Source organism: Loxodonta africana, chromosome 7, assembly GCF_030014295.1.
Source record: "Loxodonta africana isolate mLoxAfr1 chromosome 7, mLoxAfr1.hap2, whole genome shotgun sequence".
Classification (NCBI taxonomy): Eukaryota; Metazoa; Chordata; class Mammalia; order Proboscidea; family Elephantidae; genus Loxodonta; species Loxodonta africana.
Window position 1 is genome coordinate 6195837 of NC_087348.1, and position 22276 is coordinate 6218112.

Consider the following 22276-nt stretch of genomic DNA (forward strand, 5'->3'; position numbering starts at 1 on the left):
ACTTAATAAATAGAACCTCAGTAAACTGTGGGAAAATATCAAGAAATCTAACATATGTGTAATTGGAATTCCAAAAAGAAGAGAATGGAGTACAGTGCAGAAAAAGTATTTGAAGAAAATGGCATAACAAAATGTATTAAGAAAACATTCTGCATCCCACTTTGATGAGTGGCATCTGTGGTCTTAAACTCTAGCAAGCAGCCATCTAAGATGCATTAATTGGTCTCAACCCCCCTGGAGCCAAGGAGAATGAAGAAGACCAAAGACACAAGGTAAATATGAGCCCAGGAGACAGAAAGGGCCACATAAGCCAGAGACTCCATCAGCCTGAGAGTGGAAGAACTAGATGGTGCCTGGCTACCACTAAGGACTGCCCTGACAGGGGACACAACAGAGAATCCCTGATGGAGCAAAAGAACAGTGGAATGCAGACCTCAAATTCTCAAAAAAAAGACCAGACTTACTGGTCTGACTGAGCCTGGAGGGATCCCAGAGGTTATGGTCCCTGAACCCTCTGTTGGCCCAAGACTGGAACCGTTTCTGAAGCCAACTCTTCAGACAGGGATTGGACTGGACTATAAGACAGAAAATGATACTGGTGAGGAGAGAAGGCAGAGGGGGACAGGAGCTGGTTGAACGGACACAGGGAAAACAGGGTAGAGAGAAGGAGTGTGCTGTCGCATTATAGGGAGAGCAACTAGGGTCATATAGCAATGTGTGTATAAGTTTTTGTATGAGAAACTGATTTGAATTGTAAACTTTCACTTAAAGCACAATTTTTAAAAAAAGAACAAAACAGCTAAAATTTTCCAGACTCAATGCAAATTATAAACCCTCAAATCCAAAATACACAATTAGCCTACTGGACACAAAGTAAACTACAGCAAGCCATATCAGACCCTTGTCATACCCATATCAGCGATAAAGAGAAAACTTTAAAACAGAGGGAAAAAAAAAAGAGGAAGAAGGATAAGAATGATCACAGACTTCTTGACAGAAACTATACAAGCCAGAAGACCATGGAATTACATATTTAAAATGCTGAAAGAAAATAATTGTCACCCTAGAATTCTTTATCCAGAGAAAATATCCTTCAAAAATGAAGGTGAAATAAAAAAATTTTAAAAGAAAGCTGAGAGAATTTGTTGCTAGCAGACCTGCACTGCAAGAAATGTTAAAGGAGGTTCTTCTGACTAAACAAAAATGTCCAGACAGAAACTCGGATCCACACAAAGGAACACAGAACATGTGTGGATAAATATTAAATATATTACTAATTTTTTTCATTTCTTAAAAGATAATTGACTATTTAGAACAAAATGATAACAGTGCCTTGTGGGGATTATAATATATGTAGAGTGATAGGTATGGCGATAATAGCACAAAAGATGGCAGAAGAGAAATGGATATAATGGTGCAAGGTTCTTAGAGGTGGGAAATTATTTGAAGATAGACTGTGATCAGTTAAAGATGCAAAGAGTTGTTGTGAGTTGCCATGGAGTCAGCTCCAACTCATGGTAACTTTATGCATAACACAATGAAACACTGCCCAGGCCGGTGCCATCTTCACAATTGTTGGTATGTTTGAGTCCAGTTGTACAATATTCTGTCCTGATCCATAGGGTTTTCACTGGCTAATTTTTGGAAGTAGGTCACCAGTCCTTTCTTCTTAGTCTAACTTAGTCTGGAAGCTCCACTGAAGCCTGTCCGCCATGGTGACCTAACTGGTATTTGCAATATCGGTACTATAGCTTCCAGCATTATAGCAACATGCAAGCCACCACAGTATGACAAACTGACAGACTGGTGGTGGAAAGGTGCAAATAGCAACCACCAAAAATTTTTAAACAAAATGGTCTCGTTAGGAAGTCAATAGAGTGGATAAAACAAAATCCTAAAAGTCAGCGTGGCCTGGAAGCCTTCCCATGATTACACAAACCTATAATGGAAGCTAACCCTGGTGGCGTAGTGATTAAGTGCTGCGGCTGCTAACCAAAGGGTCGGCAGTTCGAATCCACCAGGCGCTCCTTGGAAACGCTATGGGGCAGTTCTACTGTGTCCTATAGGGTCGCTATGAGTCGGAATCGACTTGACGGCACTGGGTTTGGGTTTTTCTAATGGAAGCTTGTGGAGGCCACCACCATCTCCCAAAGCTTTGTTTCTTTCCAAACCCCAGGATGAGAAGTGGAAGATCAGACTCTTACAAACCCCACTTCCAATGCTTTGAGCCTCGCATTGACCAAAATAAGGGTGAGGAAGAAAGACACCAGTTCCCTTACCACCAGGTAGTCTACATGGAGCTCAGGTTGACTCAGAATCTGGGAATACTGCATGTCTGTCCCCAGGGCCAGGCTTGCTGCCTCTTTTCAACTGAGGCTCCGCATGATGTGGAATGACTTAAGATCCAAAACGCACGGCATTTCAGGGTGGATATTTGATGGACTTGTTTATAACAAGATCAAGGATGACTGTCCACCAAAGTGCACAGTAGATTAAGTTGCCTGGCTGAAGAGGGTTCTCAGAGAGAAATATCTGCAGTGTCTAAACCCAGTGCCTTATTTATCTAGTGCTGCTATAACAGAAATACCACAACTGGATGGTTTTAACAAACAGAAATTTATTCCCTCACAGTCTAGGAAGATAGAAGTCGGAATTCTGGGTGCCAGCTTCAGAGGGAAGGCTGTCTCTCTCTGTTGGCTCTGGGGGAAAGTCCTTGTCATCAATCTTCCCCAGGTCAAGGAGCTTCTCAGTGCAGGGACCCTGTCTCCAAAGGATGCACTATTCTCCTGGCTCTGGTTTCTTGATGGTATGAGGTTCCCCTTTCTCTCTGCTCCCTTCTCTCTTTTATATCTCAAAAGAGATTGACTTAAAACACAACCTAATCTTGTAGATTAAGTCCTGCCTCATTGACATAACTGCTCTAATCCTGCCTCAATAATATCATAGAGGTACGGTTTACAACACATAGAATAGTCACATCCGATCACAAAATGGTGAACAACCACACAATACTGGGAATCATGGCCTAGCCAAGTTGACAGGTATTTTGGGCGGACACAATTTGATTCATGACACTCAGTAAATGCCAAAACCTAGAAATACAAACAACTCCTGCAAGTCAAGAGGAAAAAGAAAAGAAACCCAATCGGAAAATGAGCAAAGGGCACAAACCGGCAATTCACAGAAGGGGAAATCCAAATGGCTAACCGGTACGTAAATGCATGCTCAGGCTCATTGTAATGAGAAAAGGGCAAATTAAAGCATTAACAAGGTAACACTTTGCAACCATCAGATGGCAAAAAGAGAAAAGTGCATCACGCTGTATGTTGGTGAGGGGATGGGGAAATGGGAACATTTCTCCTGCTGGTGGAGGTGAAAACTGAAGCAGACGTTCAGAAACGCGATCGGGCCATATTGATCCAAACACAATGTGCATGTGTCCTGTGACCCAGCAGTCCTTCCCCCAAGCATATATCCTGAGTCAGGTCCAATGTGGACATCATGAGAATGTTCAACACAGTCTCTCTATGGCAATGGGAATGTTGAAGCAACTTGGGTATCCACAGTGAAGGAATGGATAAGGAAAACATGACCAAAGAACATTAGGAAAATTGAAGCCACAATAAACTACTTTTCCATACAGCAACCTGGGTATGCCCTAAAAACATATTATTGAGTAGCCAAAAGAAAAGAATAAATTCTAAATCACAACAACACTCGTCCTAGTCATCTAGTGCTGCCGTAATAGAAATACCACAAGTGGATGGCTTTAACAAAGAGAAATCTCTTTTCTCACAGTCTAGTCCATTACAAGTTCACATTCAGGGCGTAGGCTCCAGGGGAAGGCTTTCTCTCTCTGTTGGCTCTGGAAGAAGGTCCTAGTCCTCAATCTTCCCCTGGTCGAGGAGCTTCTCAGGCACAGGGACCCCAGGCCCAAAGGGCATGCTCTGCTCCTGGTGCTGCTTTCTTGGTGGTATGAGGTTCCCAACTCTCTGCTTGCTTTCCCTTTCCTTTTATCTCTCAAGAGATAAAAGGAGGTGCAGGCAACAGAGAACCCCTGAGGGAGCAGGAGATCAGTGGGATGCAGACCCCAAATTTGCACAAAAAGACCATACTTAATGGTCTGACTGAGACTAGAGGAATCCCGGCGGTCATGGTCCCCAAACCTTCTGTTGGCACAGGACAGGAACCATTCCCGAAGACAACTCATCAGACATGAAAGGGACTGGACAGTGGGTAGGAGAGAGATGCTGATGAAGAGTGAGCTAATTATAGCAGGTGGACACTTGAGACTGTGTTGGCATCTCCTGTCTGGAGGGGGGATGGGAGGATAGAGAGAGTTGGAAGCTGGCAAAATTGTCACGAAAGTAGAGACTGGAAGGGCTGACTCATTGGGGGGAGAGCAAATGGGAGTACGGAGTAAGGTGTATATAAACTTATATGTGACAGTCTGACTTGATTTGTAAACGTTCACTTGAAGCTCAATAAAAGTTAATAAAAAAAAAAAAAAAAAAGGTGGTGCAGGCCACACCCCGGGGAAACTCCCTTTACTTTGGATCAGGGAGGTGACCTGGTAAGGGCGGTATTACAATCCCACCTTAATCCTCTCAACATAAAATTACAATCACAAAATGGAGGATGTCCACACAATACTGGGAGGATGTCCACACATATTTTTGGGGGGACACAATTCAATCCATGACACTTATGTAAATTAAAAACATTTCTGGACAATTATGGTGACCTTAAGCACAGCGGAGCAAAGCATTGCCCTGTCCTGCCCCGTCTTCATGATCATGGGTGTGCTCAAGCCCATTGCTGTGGTTATTGTGTCAATCCACCTCATTAAAGGTTCCCCCTGAAGCTCAGCTTTACCAAAAATGATCTTATACATAGGTCGCTATGCGATGGAGCTGACTTGACAGCAACTACCAACAACAAGGGTTGTCCAAGGACAAGTTAGAACAGATGCCAGTGGGAGGAGGGGAAAGAAAGTTAGGACAGAGATGAAGGGGACAACTTAAATGAAATGGTTCAAATGGGCTGATGTCATGGATTGAATTATGTCCCCCAAAACATCTGTCAACTTGGCCAGGTCAGGACTCCCAGCATTGTATGATTGTCTACCATTTTGTCATCTGATGTGATCTTCCTATGTGTTGTAAATCCTGTCACTCTGATGTAATGAGATGGATCAGGGCAGTTACATCGATGAGATCTACAAGATTAGATAGCGTCTTAAGGCAATCTCTTTCGAGATATAAAAGAAGCGCGCAGAGAGACATAGGCACCTCATACCACCAAGAAAGCAGTGCCGGGAGCAAAGCGCACCTTTTGGACCTGAGGTCCCTGTGCTGAGATGCTCCCAGACCAAGGGAAGACTGATGCATCACAAGGACCTTCCTCTAGAGCCGACAGAGAGAGAAAGCCTTCCCCTGGAGCCGGCGCCCTGAATTTGGACTTCTAGCCTACTGGACTGGGAGAGAATAACTCTTCTTTAAAGCCATCCACTTGTGGAATTTCTGTTACAGCAGCACTAGAGAACCAAGACAGCTGATAATCCAGGTGTGCCAAAAGTTGGCAGATGTCATTAATTCTACTCTATGGGCCTGAAGTGCAATTTAAGAAAAGAAGAGAACATTAATTCACAGGATGTGAAGATTACAGGAGAAAAATTAATATCAATCAATGTAAAAAAAAAAAAAAGCATTTGATAAAAGCCAACACTTCTTCATGATTTAAAAAATAATCAAAAACTCAAAATAGAAGAGAACTTCTAACTTGCTGAAGGTTATTTCCAACAACCTCAGATCTATCATGGTGGGTCTGTGGCAGATGGGGGCTGGGTGCCACCAGGGAAGATGTGAGGCCTGCCGGTCATGGGCTGTTGCTAAAAGAACCTGGGTTGAGAACCACAAAGTAGATAACCAGAAACAGCCTGGTCCATGCAACACAGACACTCATGTTGGTCCTCCTTCCTTCCATAGGGATGAACCAGACTCTGAACAGCAGCGAAACCCCCCACAGCTGACCCTAAACAGGACGAATGCTCTGAAAGCAGCCTACTTCGTGTTCAGTGCCCTGGCCACGCTCACCTGTGTGTTTGGGATGGTGGGCAACAGTCTGGTCATCTGGCTGCTGAGCTTCCGCATGCAGAGGACCCCCTTCTGTGTCTACGTGCTCAACCTGGCAGTGGCTGACCTCCTCTTCCTCATCTGCATGGCCTCTGTGATAAGTCTAGAAATCGTCCTCCCGGACAAGATAAGTCCAGAAATCATCTTCCAGGACAAGAAGGTCAAGGCCCTAGAGGTGATGAGGAGGGTGAAGTACTTTGCATACGTGACAGGCCTGAGCCTGCTGACGGCTATCAGCACTCAGCGCTGCCTCTCCGTCCTCTTCCCCATCTGGTACAAGTGTCGTAGTCCCCGACGCCTATCGATAGTGGTGTGTGCCCTGCTCTGGGCACTGTCCCTGTTGATGAACACACTGGCCACCTTCTTCTGCAGCCGGTTTGGGAGCCGTGATGAACCTTGGTGCCTAACGGTGGACATTGTTTTGAGCATCCTTATTCTGGGAATCTTCACACCTGTGATGATGCTGTCCAGCATGATCCTCTTTGTCCGGGTCCGGAGAAGTGCCCAGCAGTGGCGCCGCCGACCCTCAAGGTTGTTTGTAGTCATCCTGGCCTCGGTCCTGGTGTTCCTGGTCTGCTCCCTGCCCCTCGGCATTTACTGGTTCATCCTCTCCTGGGTAAACCTGCAGTCTCAGATAGAGACCCTGTATGTCAGCATGTCCCGCCTCTCCTCGTCCCTGGGTAGCAGTGCCAACCCCATCATCTACCTTCTGGTGGGCAGACAGAGGAGCTGGAGCCTGCGGGAGCCCCTGGGGACTGTGCTCAGCAGGGTGCTGCAGGAGGAGGAGCCTGAGCTGGAGGGTAGGGAGATGTCATCCACAGGCACCGATAAAGTGGGGCCTGAGAGCCAGTCACCCCCAGTTTCTGCCCAGGCAAGCCCAGCCTGGGGGATTAGCACATGTCGAGCTGCCACCTCCTTCTGTCCCTGCCATGCTGCCTGTGTGGAACGCTGTTGGGAGCCCCAAAGACTTTCCACCCTGCCATGTTGGGGTTGTGACCCTACCATGACCTCCAGCTCACCCTCAGGGCATGTGTCCTGGACCTCACCATGCGGCTCAGCCCTGGAGATAAAATGCAGCCTCCTGGTTTAGAGCAGATCTTCTGGTTTCCAGGATCAGTTGGTGTCAGGTCAACTCTGATTCATGGCGACCCCACGTGCGTCAGGGTGGAACTGTGCCCCATAAGGTTTTTGTTGGCTGATTTTTGGGGAAGTAAGTGTTCAGGCATTCTTCAGAGGCAACTCTGGGTGGACTTGAAACTCCAGCCTTTCAGTTAGCAGCTGAGCGTGTTAACCCTTTGCATCCCCCAGGCATTCCATCTTCTGATTACAGGCCAGATATCAACTTGCAACTCTATTCTGTTACAGCAGCCACAATAAACTCATACAGATGGGAAGTGAAAAATCCTCTCTCAAGATTGTATCCTGGCCTCCAAGGCTGGCATCCTGCTGCATGAAGGATCCTATTTTGCAAGTCAGAAGCTGAAAACGCCTAGGTCTTTCCTCTGCATCCTTCTGAGGCAATCCCCAAACTCCTCCAGAAAGATGGAGGCTTCAAACCAAGTAAGGCAAAGGCATATACTCAAAAAGAAAGAGAAAAGCACATTAATAATTTATAAAATATTACCCCATTGCAAAAAATCTCACAGCCTGGGGATTTGTGCTGTGGTCAGTAATAGAGATTCCTGGGCATTAGGTATTGGTGTCTCCTGGGACCCACTTTCCTGGGCCTTTCCGTTGGTGTCCATTGGCATGAGCTGGGGGCTGTGCAGGCCCCTAGAAGGGGAAGGTGAGCTCTGAGCTGCCCCAGTTTCCTGGATCACCTGCTTTCCCATCCAGAGTTCAGGCACCCAGTCTGTGTGTCCAGGGGAGGTACTGGGGCGGAGGAGGGGTTCTTTGTCAGCCTTTCCAGGTATCTAGTGAAACACCCAGTAAGTACTGGCTGTCTTCGTTATCTAGCACTGCTGTAACGGAAACACCAAAAGTAGATCGCTGAAACAAACAGAAATGTATTTTCTCACAGTTAGGAGTCTAGAAGTCTGAATTCAAGGTGCCAGCTCCAGGGGAAGACTTTCTCTCTCTGTTAACTCTGGAGGAAGGTCCTTGTCTCTACAGCTTCTGCCTCCTGGTTCCCTGGAGACCTCCATGTGTCTTGACATCTATCTTACCCCATCTCTCCTCTGCTTGCTTGTTTAATCTCTCTTATATCTCAAAAGAAATTGACTCAAAATAGACTCTATACTAATCCTGCCTCTTTAATGTAACAAAGACAGCCCAATCCCAAATGGGATTATAACCACAGGCATAGAGGTTAGGATTTACAACACATAATTTGGGGGGACATAATTCAGCCCATAACACTGAGTTTGCATGTCATAAGCTTTTAATAAGCGCTCATTAGGCTAATAACCATCACTGACACCTGTGTCATGACTTACAGTCCTGGGGCTCAGGAAAGTCAAATGTTTTGTCCAGGGCACACAGCTAGTGAATGTAAGTTCTAAGATTCAATCTGCATCATTTGGACTACAAATCTCATTCACCATGACAGTTCTCTACCCTGGGCAGTGAAAAAGGGACCGTCTGATGCAGACAGTTGGGGACAAGGGAACTTCTCTTCTTGGGGGAAAGTGATCACCGCAGGGCCCCTCACTTGCATACAGAATGAGAGGAGTCCTAGAAATTGTTCACACTGCTACATTTTGATAAAGTTTACAAAATGATTCACCAGTTAACACCATTGTCTCCTTCTACTCCAGTTTTACCTCCATCTCACTCTATCTTGGGTCTGGCGGCATTCATGTGGCCACAGGTATCTGGGGAAGCTGGTTAAGGGGCAGTCCATTTGGGGATACCTGTAGCTGGGCTCAGTGGGGGCACATTCATGTAGTTCACAGTCACTTCCATGTATAGTTAGGTTCTTGCTAGCCATCTCAGTGTAGGAGGGGCTTCCAGGAATGGATCAGCTCTCCTGGCACATGAGAAAAAGTACAGGGCTGGAAGTCGTATTCAGATATGAACATGTCCTGTGGTGCTTGTCACCAGAAGTATATGGATAGTGGGCAGTGGAGGAGAAACAACACTGGAAATGTGAGGAGCCAGCAGCTAGTCTATGGAAAATTCTTCCCGTCCTCAGACGTGTAAATTCTAAGTGGAGGAGGATTTAGCTTTCACTGACACCAAGTCAGCACAAAAGTTTTCAACAGTTAGGAACGTGCAGCACATGTAGTTATAAAACCCACAGGACATTTCTTATTTTTGATGGGAAATGTGCAAAATACAACCTATCAGGCTCCCTGTTTTTGTGGACACATCCTGGAGCAGACTACAAACTGTAAAAACATCTGTGTGTGAAGTTGTATGCTTTTACATCCCAACTACCACTATTTTAAAATAAATCCAATCAACAAGGACGTACCAGATTACCTATTATTCTACACTACAGAATGAGTTATATGAATAGGTGATCAATACCTTGCAGACAAAAATATAGAAAAAATATTATCAAGGATTATTAAGCAGCTAATTAATAAAAATATCATGGTATTGCTGATATTTTCTGAAGTTTATAGGATCTGTCACCTTGCTAAAATGAATAATATTTTATTTTCTTATTCTCAATAAATATTCATTGTGGTACCTAATTTTTCATTTGTAATTTTGTTTATTTTTTTCTTTAAAAAGACTCTCAATACTGTATAAACTTCTGGTCTCACGAACTCAGCACTATGTCCCAAAGAGTGGCCAGCGCTCCGGGCACTCTAGAGTGCTGAAGGTTTCCTTGTGAATGACCATAATGTTCCAGTGTCCTAGTAGACACTCTGTCTGACAAATAAATGCCTTGCTGAAATAAGTTTGCTTGTCGAGTCCTGATTTCCCTAATTCCACCCCACGGTTTGGCCACATAGTGTATCAGGTGGGTGGCAGACTCCAAGGGAGGGGCCGGGTATCTCTCACCCATTCAGTGATGGGGGAAGGCCCTGGCTCTGGGAGTGAGAAGACCAAGGTCTGCGCTGCTTCCTGAGTGCCCTAGGGCCACAATTCCCTCTCAGCCTCCTCTTACTCAGCTGTGTAATGGGAACAATCCACCCCACTCGGCCCTCCCTTACTTCAACCCTCAAGGAGCAATTACAAAGAAGATTGTCCTCCTATACATAATTGTACAACTCCTAATTCCTCATACTTGCTCCAGAATCTCCACTCCTTCCCAAGGGCTTGGGATCACTGTTTCTTGGCTTGTGGGAAATACCTGTTGTGACAACCCTCTCCTGAGACATGCCTACATTAGAGTAGGCAAACTCCCATGATAAAGAACCCCTGAATCTCAGTGACTTAGCAAAACGATAGTTACCTTGCTGAGTCATAGTCCAATGTGGGTAGGTGAGGGCTCTGCTGCACGCCATCATTCAGGGTCCAGGCTCCTTCGACCTTATGGCTCTGCTCTCTGCCAGCTCCTCCAAGTCCTTTCATTGAACCAGAAGTGGGGAGAGAGGAGGATCAAACATGGCGGGATTTCACAGCAAAGCATTCCATTGGCTGGAGCTCAGTCACATGGCCCCAGCTAATCACAAAAGAACCTGGGATATGTAGTCCGGCCATTTTCCAGGAAGAAGAGATGATGAGGAACGTGAGTGAGCTCCAGCTGGCTCTGCCATAGTGGCTCCTGCCTTATTTGAAAGGGTGAAGAAGGGTAGAAAACAACTGTAGAAACGCATCAGTCAAGCCTTCAAAGCATCGTCCAACTACATATAATAGATGCCATTTTTATTCTTTCTCCCTAACCATGTTTGTCATACACGATACTTCCCAGGAGCTGAAGCTCTGATATTAGTGAAACAGTAGCATAGTTTCATTCATTTACTAGACAACCTTTCTGGAGCATCCTGTATGTGCCAGTCTCTGTTGTGAACACTGGCACGCATGCGTTAAATTTCTATGCTTTACTTTCTGCCCCGTCTTTGGGACACAGAGGTCAGTGTTCTTTACCTGGGGTTTCCTCTTCTCCTCGGTGAACCTGGCACAGAACATCATGGTCTGATTTCACTTTTGCAGGAACCACATAGGGGAGGTGGGAACCATTATAAAGAGAAGGAACGTGCTCAAAGAGATTAGTGACCCCTGCCAGTGCAGACCTAGCCCTGCAGCCAAATTCTTCTATGTTTCTTCAGCTCCCTGTCCTGTTTCAGGGGGGAAGGGCAAGTCTTTTGCTCAGCTGTGCACTCAGAATGCTGCACAGGAGGAGTGGCCTCAAAGACGCTGACAATGCAAACACACAAAGCCATCTGAGGTGCAGAGGAACACTCCACGGAGGATGACGCGCTGTATCTGCAGCAAAAGTGAGAAACACATAACACATGGCTTGCCCCACCAAAGAGCTCGCCATCTGGTGAACAGACCAAACCAACACACTAAAAAAGACAGTGCAGCTAGGGTGCAGAACAAATAAAGGGAAGATGAGGAAGCCTTAGCAGGGAGGAGGAAGTGAGGGCCAGAAGGTCAAGGAAGGCTTCCTGGAGGAGGTGCCCCTGATCAGACCCTGACGCATGAGAAGGTTATGCTGGACAGAGAGGAAGCAGAGGGCACCTAGGTGGAGTCAGACATATCTCAAATACTACCTCCTTTGGGGGTCTGATTTCCACTCCCTGAGCACTGGCCACCCTCCACCACATGATCACCCTGTGTGTCCCCCATTGGTCATCATCAAAGACTTGTCTGATACACTCTGAGCAAAAGGGCAGGCCTGACAGGGGAGCTTGTTGAGGGAACCCAACCCAAATTCAAGGGAATCAGGGACTCCCAGGGCAGGTCTGTCAGTTTGACAGTCTGTTAGTTTGTTACTTGCATGTTACTGTGATGCTGGACGCTATGCCACGGGTATACCAGCAGGGTCACCCACGGCGGACAGGTTTCAGCTGAGCTTCCAGACTAAGCCAGACCAGAAAGAAGAACCCGGCAGTTTACTACTGAAAGGAAAGAGCCAGTGAAAACCTTATGAATAGCAGCAGAACATTGATATAGTGCCAGAAGATGAGCCCATTAGGTTGGAAGGTGCTCAAAAGACGACTGGGTAAGAGGTGCCTCCTCAAAGTAGTTGACTTTAATGATGTAGATGGAGTCAAGCTTTCGGGACCTTCATTTGCTGACGTGGCATTACTCAAAATGAGAAGAAACAGCTGCAAACATCCATTAATAATCAGAATGTGGAATGTACGGAAGTGTGAATCTATGAAACTTGAAAGTCATCAAAAATGCAATGGAACACATAGACATGGATATCCTAGGCCTTAGAGAGCTGAAATGGACTGGTATTGGCCATTTTGAATTGGACAATCATATATGCCGGGAACAACAACTTGAAGAGGAATGGTGCTACCTTCATCATCAAAAAAAGCATTTCAAGATCTATCCTAAAGTACCACACTGTCAGTGATAGGATAATATCTATATTTCTACAAGGAAGACCAGTTAATACGACTATTATCCAAATATACGCACCAACCACTAGGACCAAAGGTGAAGAAATTGAAGAGTGTTACCAACTTCTTCAGTCTGGAATTGATCGAACATGCAATCAGGATGCATTGATAATAACTGGTGATTGGAATGCGGAAGTGGGAAACAAAGAAGAAGGATTGCTAGTTGGAAAATATGGTCTTGGTGGTGGGAATAATGCTGGAGATCCCATGATAGAGTAAGACCAATGGCTTATTCACTGCAAGTACCTTTTTTCACCAACATAAACGTAGACAATACATGTGGACCTCACCAGATGGGATACACAGGAATCAAATCGACTACATCTGTGGAAAGAGATGATGGAAAAGCTCGATATCATCAGTCAGAAAAAGGCCAGGGGCCAATGGTGGAACAGACTGTCAATTGCTTACATGCAAGTTCAAGTTGAAACTGAAGAAAATTAGACCAAGTCCACAAAGACAAAGTACAACCTTGAGTATATCCCTCATGAATTTAGAGACCAGCTCAAGAACAGATTCGACGAGTTGAACAGTAATGACTGAAGACCAGATGAGTTGTGGAATGACATCAAGGACGTCATAGATGAATAAAGTAAGAGGTTGTTAAAAGGACAGGAAAGAAAGAAAAGACCAACACGGATGTCAGAAAAGACTCTAAAACTTGCTCTTGAATGTCGAGGAGCAAAAGCAAAAGGAAAAATGATGAAGTAAAAGAGTTGAACAGAAGATTTCAAAGGGCAGCTCCAGAAGACTAAGCAAAGAATTACAATGACATGTGCAAAGACATGGAGATGGAAAACCAAAAGGGAAGAATACACTCAGCATTTCTCAAGCTGAAAGAACTGAAGAAAAAAATGAAGCCTCAAGTTGCAATAGTGAAAGATTCTATGGAGAAAATATTAAACAACGCAGAAAGCATCAAAAGAAGATGGAAGGAATACACAGAGTCACTGTGCCAAAAAAGAATATTGGTCAACATTCAACCATTTCAGGAGGTAGCATATGATCAGGAACCAATGGTACTGAAGGAAGAAGTCCAAGCTGCACTGAAGGCATTGGCGAAAAACAAGTCTCCAGGAATTGAAGGAATACCAATCGAGATGTTTCAGCAAACAGATACAGCGCTGAAAGTGTTCACCCGTCTATGCCAAGAAATTTGGAAGACAGCTACCTGGCCCACTGACTAGAAGAGATCCATATTTATGCCTATTCCCAAGAAATGTGATCCCACCAAATGGGGAAATTATTGAACAATATCATTAATATCATAAGCATATAAAATTTTGCTGAAAATCACTCAAAAGTCGTTGGAGCCATATATTGACAGGGAACTTCCAGAAATTCAAGCTAGATTCAGAAGAGGATGTGGAACCAGGGATATCATCGCTAATGCCAGATGGATCCTGGCTGAAAGCAGAGAACACCTAAAAGATGTTTACCTGTGTTTTATTGACTACGCAAAGGCTGTTGACTGTGTGGATCATAACAAATTATGGATAACATTGTGAAGAATGGGAATTCCAGAACACTTAACTGTGCTCATGAGGAACCTGTACTTGGATCAAGAGGCAGTTGTTCAGATAGAACAAGGGGATACTGCATAGTTTAAAGTCAGGAAAGGTGTGTGCCAGGGTTGTATCCTTTCAATCTGTATGCTGAGCAAATAATCCGAGAAACTGAACTATATGAAGAAGAATGGGGCATCAGGATTGGAGGAAGACTTATTAAAAGCCTTGCTTGCTAAAAGTGAAGAGGACTTGAAGCACTTACCAGTGAATATCAAAGGCCACAGCCCTCACTGTGGATTACACCTCAACATAAAGGAAACAAATATCCTCACAACTGGACCAATAAGCAACATCACGATAAATGGAGAAAAGATTGAAGGTGTCAAGGATTTCATTTTACTTGGATCCACAATCAACATCCTGGAAGAAGCAGTCAAGACATCAAAAGATGCGCTGCATTGGGCAAACCTGCTGCAGAAGACCTCTTTATAGTGTTGGAAAGCAAAGATGTCGCCTTGAAGACTAAGGTGAGACTGACCCAAGCCATGGTGTTTTCAATTGCCTCATATGCATTCAAAAGCCGGACAATGAGTAAGGAAGGCCGAAGAAGAATTGATGCCTTTGAATTGTGGTGTTGGAGAAGAATACTGACTATACCATGGACGGCCAAAAGAATGAACAAATCTTCCTCAGAAGAAATACAACCAGAATGCTCCTTAGAAGCAAGGATGGCGAGACTACGTCTCACATACTTTGGACATAATGTCAGGAGGGATCAGTCCCTGGAGGACATCATGCTTGGTAAAGTAGTGGGGTCAGAAAAAAAAGAGGAAGACCCTCAAGGAGATGGATTGACACAGTGGCTGCAACAACGTGCTTAAGTACAACAATGATTGTGAAGATGGCACAGGACCTGGAAGTCTTTTATTCTGTTATATGTGGGGTCTCTATGAGTTGGAACCAATTTGACGGCACCTAACAACAACAAGGGTAGGTCTGCTGTGGAGTTACCCTCTGGAAGCTACCAGAATATTCCAGAATTGGCAGGGGCAAGAGGATCCCAGAGTGCTCCCACACTGCTCTCACCTCCTGACTCTCTGTACATGTGCTCCATCCTCTTTGGCCTCACACCTCCACCTGTGCCTCTCCATCCCCAAGGCTGGACAGTCTCCAAAGCCCCCACGTTCACCTACCTCAGGTCCAGCCCCACAAAGACTTGGATTTGCCCCTCAGTCCCCATTCCAGGTTCAATGGGGAGAGAATCAGAATGGTGAGATGGACCAGGAGTTTATCCAGTCACCTGAGACCAGAGCAGTGGTGTCCACAATATAAATATGGCTGTGGGCCTGTCCCCCAAAATGTGAGAATGAACAGGGTTTGCTCCAGGGAAGGGATAGTTCTCAGCTGGATGATACTGCAATATGTGCCCCCCACAGTCATGGGTCTGAGGTTGATTTGGGGGAAAAACTCACAAGGTACATCTGAAAGTTGTTAAATTAAAACAATCATTGAAGTCACATTTTATGGGTCTGTTATTCATTTAACAAACCTTTACACACACTTGCTGTGAGCCAGGCCCTGCTCATGAGACGCTGTGCATCTGTCCATGGGAAAGGAGATATCAAGAAGGTTCTAGAAGATAAAGGGCAGCTCCAGCCCTGGACAGCCAAACCTTGTGGGACCACCAATGGGCTTTTCCTGTCTGAAGCAGGTTTTCCTCCTCACTGGTCCAAGGAAGCTGCTCCCATCCCTCCTTGAAAAACTGCCGCTCCCAAAGGAGCTCCCTGCAGGAAAGGAGCTTGTCACTTCTCTGCTTCACCCTCAGAGTCCCCAGATTCCACCTGATCCAGGAGGTAGAAGATAATGCAGGAATTCCTACGTGATACTGGGAAAAACGCCGTGATCTTTGTGGAAATGGACTTTGAGAGTGCTGAACAGAGAAGGCGTACAGTGATTGGAGACCAAGCAGAGCCTGTCGGCATTGGGCTCACAGACCTACAGCCATTGCCAAGCCCACTGGGGACAAGGCCCTGAGACCGCAGGGCTGCTACACACGGATCGGAACCCTCCGCCAGGGGGCTCAGCGCAGGGGCCCCCGCTTGGCGCAATGCGCACAGAACCCAACGTCAGAAAGCAATGTCGGTCCACAGGGGAATGGATGAACAAATCGTGGCCCGTCCGGACAGTAGGAATGGCGTCATGACACATGCTACAATGTGGATGGACCAGAAACCCGATGCTGAGTGAAATAAGTTACCTCAAAAGGACAAGTGCTGTATGATCCCACGCACATGGAATATCCAGTAATAGGCAAATAAATACATAGGGACAGAAGTAGATTAGGAGTTACCCGGGGCTGCAGGAGGGGGAATGGGCAGTAAGAAAATTAAAGGCACTTTATATACACACACACACAAATATATATACAGTACACATACATATAATATGTATAATTTTATTACATAATTTATACTATGCCACCAGGGTTTCCTACATGAATATTTTATATGTGTATATTTATTATTATATATGTGTGTTTATATATATAACATGTTACTTTTATTACATGTATATACACACGCGCACATACACACATGTATCCACAGACTGTTCTGGGCTGGCTGTGTGAGGAATCTCATGGGAAACACGCTGAACATTCAGATTCTTAAGTCCACCTCAGAAAGCCTGATTTAGCAGAGCGGATGGAGGCGTGTGTGTGCCCATGTGAGTGCACGTGTGTGTGTACATGTGTTTGCATTGTGTGCATACGTATGTCTGCACATGTGTGCGTCTGCACGTGTGTGTGTGCATGTGTGCACACGTGTTCACACATATTTAAAAGAGAGGAAGAAAGGAGTGACCCTGTTGTGGCAGCCCCACCCACTCACTCAAGTGACCCAAAGGAAGTGCAGGGACATCTGAAATGCCGCGGCCATGAGTGGGGGGACTTTCTGGAAACATCTGTATTGGAAGAAGGGTGTTGTGGGTAAGTTTGTTGCTTGGGGTGTGCAACATCCAGCCCCATTTCTTGGAGATTCAGACCCTCCTTTGGAGGAATGATGTCCCAGTGTTGATGGGAATGTAAATTCAGGTACCTTGCTCCATGGAGGCCAAAGGGGTCCCTTCCCACAAACCCTTCCTCTCATCACCTCATACAACCAAGGAGTATACACCTGGACTAAGGCTGCCCAACTGTTCTCTCACTTCCAGGGAACTGAAACAGGTAATGCAGGAGAGGAGAAGCCCTTGGCCACTCTGACACTTGAGTAGGCCCTGTGCTTTTCCAAGCTGGGTACCCAACCAATCCAGCAGCTCCCTGACATGCTTCTATGAAATCCTTTCTTTCTTTTTTTCCCTGCCCACCTTAAGTCAGACAGGGTTGATTATTACTGTTTCAACAAGGTGCCTAAGCTTGTGAATATTATCATCATTCGGGTCATTGTATAAGTTAAGGTGCTTTTGCCAGCAAGTGAAAGAAACCGAAGTCAAACTGGAGTAGAGAGAGAATTTACTGGCTTTTGTCACCAAAAACTCCAACAGTAATCACAGCTTCAGGAATGGGTGGATCCAGGTACCCCAACAAGTCGTCAGGCGCATGTTTCTCTCTCTCCACTAGCTCTGAGATCTGCTGTGAACTTTATTCTCAAGTATGCTCCTGCCTTTGCTAGCATAATGGGCCTCCCTCCTCAGACTTCCATTCTCCCACCCACCCACCCCATAAGGAAGAGATCTCCCTTCCCTGTGGTTCCCAGAATACTCCTGGGGCTGACTCTTACTGGGGAAGCTAGAAGCATGTACCTCTCCCCAAACCACACTGGAGCCTGGGGATGGAAGATGTTGACTGTCTGAGTCTGCAGCAGATCACGCTCAGTGGAGCCAGGAGTGAGGTCAGCGTCCCCTGCCGAAAAACACCTGGGGCTCATCACAGTAAGTGAGGAATCGTGCATGTTGGCTCCCGGCTTGGGACTTGGCTGGCCACCAGCTCCCTTAAGAGCACGCTTGCCTCGAGGGATAAGCACATTCCATCCATTCTTCGGTTCATAACTGAAGCCAGAACCTTGCCACATCGACTTTCCTAAATTCACACCACGGCCAGATGCTCCTCCTGGTCCCCAGCCCTCGGCTTCACGGTCTGCGCCCCGGGTCTGCCCTACATACGATATCCTGAGGTGGGGCACTGTGAGAACGTGAACTTAATCTAACCTTGCTGAGGAATGTCAAAGAATGGGACTAACCCTACGTACTGTGGAGCAGACGCGCGGCCAGGGATAACCGCAGGAGATCCTGATAGAGAATGACCATGAACCAAACAGCACTGTGAACCTAATGTAACTGCAGGGAATAACCATGGACTTGACTGGTAGGCTGTTCTACTCTGTTCTGTAGGGTCGCAATGAGTCGGAATCAACTCGATGGCCGTGGGTTTGGTTTGGGATTGACTGGTACCCTAAAAGTTGACAGTTCAAATGGATGGAAGAAAGGCCTGGCAATCTACTTCTGTTAAGATTACAGCGAAGAAAACGTTATGGAGCAGTTCTCTCTGTAACACACGGGGCCACCATGGGTCAGAATTAACTCCATGGCAACGAGTTTGGTTTTTTGGTGTTGTCTTAGTTCTCTAGTGCTGCTACAACAGAAATACTGCAAGTGGATGACTTTAACAAACAGGAATTTACTGTCTCACAGTTTAGGAAGCCAGGAGTCTGAATTCAGCTCTAGGGGAAGGCTTTCTCTCTTTGTTGGCTCTGGGAGAAGGTCCTTATCTTCTTTCAACATCTGTGGGCCTGGCATTCCTTGAAGATCTCCATGTGTCTTGGCGTCAATTTTCCCCTGGGTCTAGGAGGTTCTCAACGCAGGGACACTGGGCCCAAAGACGCACTCCACTCCTGGCTCTTCTTTCTTGGTGGTAGGAGGTCTATCTCTCTGCTTGCTTGTTTAATCTCTTTTGTATCTCAAAAGAGATTGACTCAAGACACAATCTAATTCTATAGACTGTGTCCTGCCTCATTAACATAAAAAAATTGCCTCATTAACATCATAGAGGTTAGGATTTACAATACATAGGATAATTACATCAGATCACAAAATGGAGTACAACCACACAACACTGGGAATCACAGCCTAGCCAAATGACACGTATTTCTGGGGGACACAATTCAGTCCATACCGGCGGCATTTACTAAAAGAGGCATTGATGGTTTGGTGATAGAATTCTCATCTTCCATGCAGAGACCTGGTTTTATTCCCAGACAACACACCTCATGAGCAGCCAACATGCACTGTGTGTTGCTATGATGCCAAACAGGTTTCAACAGAGCTGCCAGACTAGGATGGGCTAGGAAGAAAGGCCTGGCAATCTACTTCTGAAAATCAGTCAATGAAAACCCTACGGATTACAATAGAGTCCGATCTGCAACCAACGACGGGATGGCGCAGGATCGGGCAGCGTTTCATTCCTTCGTGCGTGGGGTTGCCGTGAGTTGGGGGCTGACTCAGCCGCAGCTGACAACATTTACTGAAGGAAGATGACATATAACAGCCAGCTTTAATTCCAAATAAATGGAGCTGAGAATCACTATAGCTTTGTAGCCACGTATGGGCCACCTGACATCCCCCTGGGGACTAAATGACAGGTCTAAGTTGCCCAGGGTGTGGTGAGTACCCAAGGTAAAAAAAAAAAAAAAAAAAGGCAAACCACTGTTATGACCAGCTCTTCGTCCCGTGGGTCTGCATCTTGAGGACACAACATCCCCAAAATACCAAACCTGTTGCTGTTGGGCCTTTTCTAACTCCTGGCAACCGCACGTGTTCTGTCAGGGTAGAACTGCTCCACGGAGCTGTCTCAGCTATCATCTGTGCGGAAGCAAATCCCCGGGCCTTTCTTCCACAGCACCGCTTGGTGGGTTCGAACGGCAAACCCGTCTGTTAGTAGCCTAGGGCAAACTGCACACACCACCCAGGGACTTTGGGCGCACGATAGTCTGTTGTCGATTCAAAGAAAAGGAAGCAAATCAAAAGACTGGAACGACACCCATGTTCACTGCAGCACTGTTCACAACAGCCAAAGGGTGGAGACAAGCCGAGCGTCCATCAACAGATGAATGGACAAACACAACGTGGTCCATCCATACAACGGAGTATTACTCTGTCGTAAAGAGAAATGAAGTCCTGGTACACGCTACGACACAGATGAACCTTGAACACGTGACGCTGAGTGAAGTAAGTCAGACACAAAAGGACAAATATTGGATGGTCCCACTTATACGAAATATCCAGAATAGGCAAACGCAGAGACCGAAGTTCATTAGTGGTCACAGAGGCAGGGGTGGCGGAAGGAGGAGTTATGACTTAGGGCACCGAGTTCTGCTAAGGATATTGGAAAAAACTGGAACCCGATAGTGGGGAAGGTTGCACAATATGAAGAATGTAATTACTGTCACCGAATTACAGTCGTAAAAAATGTTAACGTGGCAGATTTTTACCACAATTAAAAAAAAAAAAAAGAGTGGAACACTTTCCCCTCATCTTTTAATAAAAGTAGATTTTTTAAAAAGATTCATGGAAAATGAAAGGAAAAAAAAAAAGAAAGCTGATTGTGGGTGATTTTTGTTCTCCCTCTGCAGCATTGCTGCTTCGTTAGCACAAACAATGGCCATGAAATTCCTTCCACCCCCGGGCTATCCTGCGCTGGTGGTTTATCTTGGAAAGGAACAGAAAGGCCTGAAGCCCAGCTTCCCAGGGCCAGGCGCAGGTCGGGGGCCAAGAACATTCATCTGATGCCAGCCACGAGGCTCACAGGTAGGAGGAGGCTCTCCAGGCAGGCGACCCACAATCCGCATCCTTTTGATAGGCTCTGTGCTGTGCAGACCAACCAGATGTGGCACCTCCACTGCTAGGGGTCGTGGCTGGTCCCGAGGGGCAGATAACCCAGTAAGCAAGGTAAGCACGGGCTTACTTGTGCTTACTTACTAATCTGTAGAGAACAAGCTCACATTTTTTTCACCTCATCAAAGATTCTGCTTCTAGGTATGGCTGGTGTCTTAGACTGGGTTCTCAAGAGAAGCAAAAGCTTCTATATAGTGAAGTGTCTATATACAAAGAGAGAGAGAGATTTATATCAAGGAAATGGCTGACATGGTTGTAGAGGCTGGCAAGTCCCAAGTTCGTGGGCCAGGCTGGAGGCAGGCTTCTCCTGACTCACATAGCTGCAAGGTCTGGAGAACCCAAGGTCAGCAGGTCAGACAACAGGCCCCTGGCTCACAGGCTGCAGAGGCCAAAAATCCCAAGATCAGCAGGTAAGTTGCTATCTCAAGTCCCAAGAACCGGAGGTCAGATGAACAGGAGCCGGCTGCAAGATCCAGAGCGAGCAAAAGCCAGCGAGCCTTGTCAGAAAGTCTACCTATATTGGATGTAGGCCACACCCCTGAGGAAACCCCCTTTCAGTTGATTGGCTACTCACAGTGGATCCCATCATGGAGGTGATCACATTACATCGGATCTCGTCATGGAGGTGATCACATCATTATAGGACTGCCAACTACATAACCGCCAAACCACTTGAGGATCACGGCCCAGCCATGTTGACATACAACATTAACAAACACAGCTGGCATCTGCCTCTCTCCCAACCCCATAACACCTTCCTACAGAATCAAAGTCTCCTTTCATATTTACAATCCCTGTGGTACCCACTAACCACACGGCTAATTGTTCCGCCATTACTGTGGTGAGTACAGAGGAAAGGAAGGAGGGCAGGAGGGCCTGAGCTGGCCCAGGGCCCTGGATCACGAATCTGTTCAGTAGGGGTGGTGGGACCCAGTATTAGGAGGTAGACACAGGTGCCTCCCCTACCCCCCTTCGTACCTTGAGGCTCAGAAGTTCACCGATTCCTAGCTCACAGGGGTAGTGCTTAGTGTCATGAGTTCAACAGTGTCCCTAAATAGACATGTCCACGTCCTAACCCCCGGTACTATAGAATGTGGCCTTATTTGGAAATAGGGTCTTTGCAGATGGAATTAAGTTAAGGATCTCGAGATGAAATCATCATGGGTTATCCTGGCGGGCTCTAAATCCAGTGGCAAGGGTCCTTATGAGAGACAGAAGGAGGAGAGGCATACAGAGAAGCGGAGAAGGCCATGTGAAGGCGGAGACAGGGATGGGA

At 46.1% G+C, this 22276-nt stretch overlaps 1 protein-coding gene across 1 annotated transcript in view; it reads left to right on the forward strand.

Moving 5' to 3' along the window:
* The first annotated feature begins 5989 nt into the window (after positions 1-5989).
* Positions 5990-22276, forward strand: part of LOC100665357 (mas-related G-protein coupled receptor member D) — a 38660-nt gene continuing 22373 nt past the window's right edge. Inside the window, 2 exon segments of the mRNA XM_064288948.1 lie at positions 5990-6017; positions 6020-7005. Of these exon segments, the coding sequence (XP_064145018.1) occupies positions 5990-6017; positions 6020-7005 (1014 nt within the window).